At 34.4% G+C, this 6,394-nt stretch overlaps 1 protein-coding gene across 1 annotated transcript in view; it reads left to right on the top strand.

The window, feature by feature from the left end:
* LOC141337844 (protein NLRC3-like) overlaps positions 1-5,809 on the top strand; it is a 204,283-nt gene extending 198,474 nt beyond the window's left edge. Inside the window, exons 9-10 of the mRNA XM_073843423.1 lie at positions 4,929-4,975; positions 5,059-5,809. Of these exons, the coding sequence (XP_073699524.1) occupies positions 4,929-4,975; positions 5,059-5,603 (592 nt within the window). The 3' untranslated portion in view covers positions 5,604-5,809. The remainder of the gene's footprint in view (positions 1-4,928; positions 4,976-5,058) is intronic.
* The last annotated feature ends 585 nt before the right edge of the window (positions 5,810-6,394 follow it).

The raw sequence follows: 6,394 nt of genomic DNA, 5'->3' as shown, positions 1-6,394 counted from the left end.
AAACTGCTTGACAATTGCATTTACAACATAATTACCTATACAAACTTGTGTAACCAAGTACTTCTGCGCAAAAGGTTGCACGACGTGCACGTTGCCGTTAAATACAGTACACAGAGACGCGCACGGGAAAGAATAGCCTATCTGCGTGCATAGTCTTCGATTAAACTGCGTTGCTTTTAGAAACGTCAATTCAGTTGTTGCATATAGTTTAATGTCTTTATTTCGGGATTATCAAAGTAAATTATAACTCAAACTTGAGATTTTACTGGGGCACAGCAGATTTTCACTGGGGCGCGTGCCCCAGTAAAAAAGTCCAGTTTCCTGAGCTCCCTAAAAGTGTGTCGCCTTCTTCGCCGTCGTTGTTTCTAATCTACAGACAGGCGGCAGAATATTTTCTCTAACGGGGCTAACGGGGGGCTAGTCCAGTATGTGGGGGTGCTAAGAAAATAATCGATATTCGTGACGTAAAAGTTACTTAATGAAGAAATTGTGTATTTTTTCTTTTTAAAGAAAAGCAGCTCTGGTAGCCTACACACCATATTTAACAGAAGTAGCCTATAATTTAAATGAGTGCGTTTACATGGACCCTCTTAATGCGATTATAATGAGATTTTGGCAATATTGCGATTAAACTTTTCCTCATGTAAACGCAATACTTCGATTATAATAATGCGATTAAGCTCATAATCGCAGCAAGCGTAATCTTATTAACAGGTGGCGCACGCCGATTTGAATCAAAATATACAGGCATGTAACCACCTTAATCGCAGTATTGCCGCTTTGACCAGAGTGTGCATGTGCTCGTGACTTACACGAATGAAGTGCCACGCACCTGCAGACAGGGACGGCGCTACACAGGGGCTAAAATAGGGGCTGCCCCCAAGCATCTGAGATAGAGTCCTGTCCCGTGTTGTTGGCACATATCTGTCACAGTAATCTGCCACACGCGTCATGTGAACTCAGTTTCCTGCATTAGCCTACATTTAATCCATTACATCAGTAAAATTGAGATGTGGTTTTCGTTCAATGTTTAAGTGTAAAGTATGCATTCATATGAATTGTGCTAATGTTGAGCGCACAACCCAGTCTCACGGAGCGCATTACTACTTTAAAACAAGATCATTTGAATCGAAAACAAAAACTCTTTTATTATGCAATCCGTAACGATACATTTCTCTCTAAAGAGTGTAATAAACTTTATCTTGCGAACACTAGTTTATTAATAATTCAAAAATCTCCTTATTTCATCTCTACACATTATTGGTAATTACTTTTACCGGTGCTTTGTGGCAATCTTTAGCATTTTATGTGCGCTTGATCATGGATTTGCGGAACTCTTGAAAATACTGCTGCCCGTCCGGCTCGGGTTCAAATGCAGGTATTAAGTTTGTGTCTATTTTTATGAATAAGCCTGAGGACACGCTCAGGAAATGGAGTTTATGTTGTCAACATTGCGCGACTTGAACATAATGCAATTCATTGACGGACAATAGGAATTAATAGGAATAATGGTAATTCCATGTAAACCGGAGTGAAGAGTTTTGCTCTTGACATGTAAACATCATAATGCGATTAAGTCCTTACTCTGATTATTGCAAATAATCGCATTATTCGTGTGCATGTAAACGTAGTCATTGATCCAATATTATTTAGCACTGATTTTTCAACCTCAACCAAAAGGATGATTCTGATGGAATTTCCACATTAAATCAATGTCACCTTGCTATTTAGTTTTATTTTAATATAGTTTTCAAATTTAAATAAAATTGAGTTTTGTTTTTATTAGTTTCATTAATTTGAAATAGAATTTTTCTTAGTTTAGTTTCTATTTAGTTTTTATATAGTCTCAGTTTTAGTTTTTTTTTTAGAAATCACAATTTCCTAGCAATTCTAAACTAAGCAAAATAATGTGAGGCAAAATATCAATTGCTGCAGTCTATTTAAATGTGTTTAATTCATTTGAATTAATTATTAATTAGTTAATACATAATATTTTTATTTAAAATTGAATACATTTAATACACCAATTTTTTATATTAAATTTATGAAAAAGTGCTTTGAATGAATAAATTACTTGCTCACAAAAACATTACTGAATGAATCTGTGTTTTTGAATCAATCTTTCTATTCAATGACAAATCCATTTTTTAACAGTTAGTTGTTTCCACCAAGCGGCAAAACAATGCAATCGACACAAACGTTATTTGAAGCGCCAATTACTTTGAAAAGATGACATGCTCTATTTTGATCTGTACCACAGACATCAGTGTTTATATCCAAACTATGAATTTTAATCAGACTATAATATGAATGACTGGGTATTTGAAAAGATCTGTTTTTACCTAAACATGAAGACTGCTCTCTCTGTGTCAGCGGCAGTGCAAATACAGACTTGAATGTTCCGGTAAGACTTTTTCAAAGGTTTAATAGACATGGGGAATCGTTGTCATTTGGAAATGACATTGCGTGTGTGTTTGAATCTCTATCCTTTAACAAATAATCAGCTCTAGTATATTGGTTTGATCGCTTGTGTTACATTTAAACAACAACAACAACAACAACAAAAAAAAAACATTGCTTAGAGCTGATGTAGTAGCCTAGAGTTAATGCAGCTGCTGTTCAGGTCGCAGTCTTCATTTTTCCGCCATTGGGTGAGAACGCAATGATTATGAAAACGAGTATTTATTTTTGATAATTATTATTTTATTTCAGCTTTTCAATAAAGGTTGTTAGTTTCATTTCGTTCTAGTTTTTCATTTAATTTAGATTTAATTTTATTTCAGTTTACAAAAATGTTTTCTGAGCAATAGTTTTTGTCTTAGTTTTCGTTTCTGAAAATATCCTTGCTCCATGCTCTGGACACTACGCTGACAGACACAGCAAACCTTCTTGCCACAGCTCACATTGATGTGCATCCTGGATGAGCTGCACTATCTGAGCCACTTGTGTGGGTTGTGGACTCCGTCTCATGATACCTCTAGAGTGAAAGCACCGCCAGCATTCGAAATTGACCAAAACATCAGCCAGAAAGCATAGGAACTGAGGAGTGGTCTGTGGTCACCACCTGCACAACCACTAATTAACTGGGGGTGTCTTGCTAATTGCCTATCATTTCCACCTGTTGTCTATTTCATTTGCACAAACAGCATGTGAAATTGATTGTCAATTAGTGTTGCTTCCTAAGTGGGCAGTTTGATTTCACAAAAGTGTGATTGACTTGGAGTTACATTGTGTTGTTTAAGTGTTCCCTTTGTTTTTTTTGAGCAGTTGGTCACGCAGTTTTGTGTTTTAATTTCGATCTTGTTACTTAACGTTCTATATGTACATGGCATAAATGCAATTATAAAACGGTTAGTTCCATTCCTCAATTCTGATTGGTCAGCAGCTGTGTCGTATTCATGATACTGCACTGCTATGACGGCTTTACTCAACGGTTTTGTGTATCATTGAACCTCCTTAGCAACCACCCTTAGCAACGTAAACAAAGCTTTAGCAGTTAGGGACTACTTTTTACAGCGGAAGGCAGTTAATGATTTTACTTTATGAAAAAGTACAACCTAATATATATATATATATATATATATATATATTAATATATATTTTTGATATTAATATTTTTATTGTGTGTCGCTTCGCGTCGTGCCTAACAACGCCCTTCAGCCGTGATTTATTCACGATACAGCACGGCCTCTCGTACCTTATTGCTTAATTATATAGTTAAAACTTTATTTACATAATTGTCAGGCATTAACCAAATATAGCTTTAACTAGTTATTAAAATAATACTAGCCTAATAATAACTAGATAAAAAAGTTTCTCAAGACAAACTTTAAGTTGGCTTGAGAAAGCCGAAAAGTTTAACAAGTTTAAAATGGTTTAACGAAGTTTAAAGAAGTTTAAAAGTATAAAAAGTTTAAAAGCAAGTTGCTAGTATGTTTCTAACATGTTTGTAGCATGATTAGCATGTTTATAGTATGACTAGCAAGTCACTAGCATGTTTTTTGCATGACTAGCAAGTCACTAACATGATTTTAGCATGACTAACAAGTCACTAGCATGTTTTAGCATGACTAGCAAGTTACTAGCATGTTTTTCAGCATGACTAGCAAGTCACTAGCATGTTTTAGCATGATTAACAAGTTACTAGCATGATTCTAGCATGAATATTAAATCACTAGCATGATTTTTGCATGACTAGCAAGTTACTAGCATGATTCTAGCATGATTAGCATATTGTTAACATGATTAAGATAGATAGATAGATAGATAGATAGATATAGATAGATAGACAGATATTGATAGATGAATAACATGTTTGTAGCATGATTAGCATGTTGCTAGCATGACAAACGTGTCACTGGCATGTTGCTAGCATGAATAGCATGTCATTAGCATGTTGTTAGGCATGATTAGCAAGTTGTTAGCATGACTAGCATGTCATTAGCATGTTGTTAGGCATGATTAGCAAGTTGTTAGCATGACTAGCATGTCATTAGCATGTTGGTAGGCATGATTAGCAAGTTGTTAGCATGACTAGCATGTCATTAGCATGTTGGTAGGCATGATTAACAAGTTACTAGCATACAATCAAAACTGTCAAAACTTTATTGACATCATTGTCGTTTACAGTGTTTGCCAAATATAGCAAATACTAGAATATAGGGCCTACAGAAGCGATACACAATAAATATAAACATAAGTCACTTATAATTAGGCTATTATTATTAAGTTGGCTTGTTGCTAGTCATGCTAGTAACTTGTTAATCATGCTAAAATCACGCTAGCAGCTAGCTAATGTATAATGTATACTTGCTAGGTTGTTCTGTGTGGTTGCTAGGCAGCTATTTCATTATTATATTTATTATTATTATTATTATTATTATTATTATTATTATTATGAGATGAATGTCTCTGTGTGTGTTTTCTAGTGTGGATCATGGAGGAGAGTTCATGCTCACATCAGGGCTCCACAAATGTAAGTCCACAAACAGACTCACAGTTTTCTTGTTTGTTGTTTAGTTGTAAATGTGTCTCTTGTAATGTGTGTCTTGTGTTCAGATGCCTGTGATCTCACACTGGATACAAACACAGCAAACGATCTACTCATTCTGTCTGACGACAACAGAAAGGTGACAAATGTGGGTCAGACACAGTCATATCCTGATCATCCAGACAGATTTGAGGAGTATTGTCAGGTTCTGAGTGTTGAGAGTCTGACTGGACGCTGTTACTGGGAGACTGAATGGAGTGGAGATGGTGTTCATATATCAGTGTCATATAAAGAAATCAAGAGGAAAGGAGGGGGTAATGACAGTTTGTTTGGACATAATGTGAACTCCTGGAGTCTGATCTGCTCTGATCACAGATTCTCTGCCCGTCACAATAAGAAGGAGACTGATATATCTGCTGGTTCAGGCTCCTGTAAGAGAGTAGGAGTGTTTCTGGACGAGTCGAACGGCACTCTGTCCTTCTACAGCGTCTCTGACAAACACAAACTCACACACTTACACACATTCACACACACATTCACTCACACACTACACGCTGGATTTGGACTTTATCCAAACTCTTCAGTGTCTCTGTGTGACATTAAACACAACTGAATAACACACATCTCTGTAACACACACACATTACACAAATCACACACTAATACACACTAATACTAGTGTTTGTGGAAATGTGAAGATATTATTATTATTATTATTATTACTGTGAGATGTTTGAAAGCAACTTTCAAAAGCACTGCTAGAAACAAGTGTCTGTGAAACTGAACATTAATCATTAAAAACATTTCCTTTGAATCTCTTCATTTTTGAGTCACAGATACTTTCTCAATCAAAACTGACAGAAGACCAAACATTTAACATTTTCCTTCAAGAAAATCAATGTTATATATTTTGTTTAATAATATATTTTGATTATTATTTAGCATTTTGAGGATATTTTATGATAGTATTACATTTTTATTCAAGTTTAATGAGCTATTTTTCCATTAAAATTAACTAAACTGAGCCTCTTAATTTTTTCAGGTCACACTTGCTGCTTGAAATCTAACTTTTTTGGGGGGAAATTAATTTTATATATTATTGTTTAATAATATATTTTGATTATTATTTAGCATTTTGAGGATAGTTTATGATAGTATTAAATTTTTATTCAGGTTTAATGAGCTATTTTTCCATTAAAATTAATTAAATTGAGCCTCTTAATTTTTCGGGTCACACTTGCTGCTTCAAATCTAACTTTTTTTTGGAAAATAAATTTTATATATTATTATTTAATAATATATTTTGATTATTATTTAGCATTTTAAGGATATTTTATGATATTATTAAATTTTTATGAAAAAATTAAGAGCTATTTTCCATTAAAATTAATTAAACTGAGCCTCT

Source organism: Garra rufa, chromosome 1, assembly GCF_049309525.1.
Source record: "Garra rufa chromosome 1, GarRuf1.0, whole genome shotgun sequence".
Taxonomy (NCBI): domain Eukaryota; kingdom Metazoa; phylum Chordata; class Actinopteri; order Cypriniformes; family Cyprinidae; genus Garra; species Garra rufa.
This window is presented reverse-complemented; position numbering and strand designations above follow the sequence as displayed.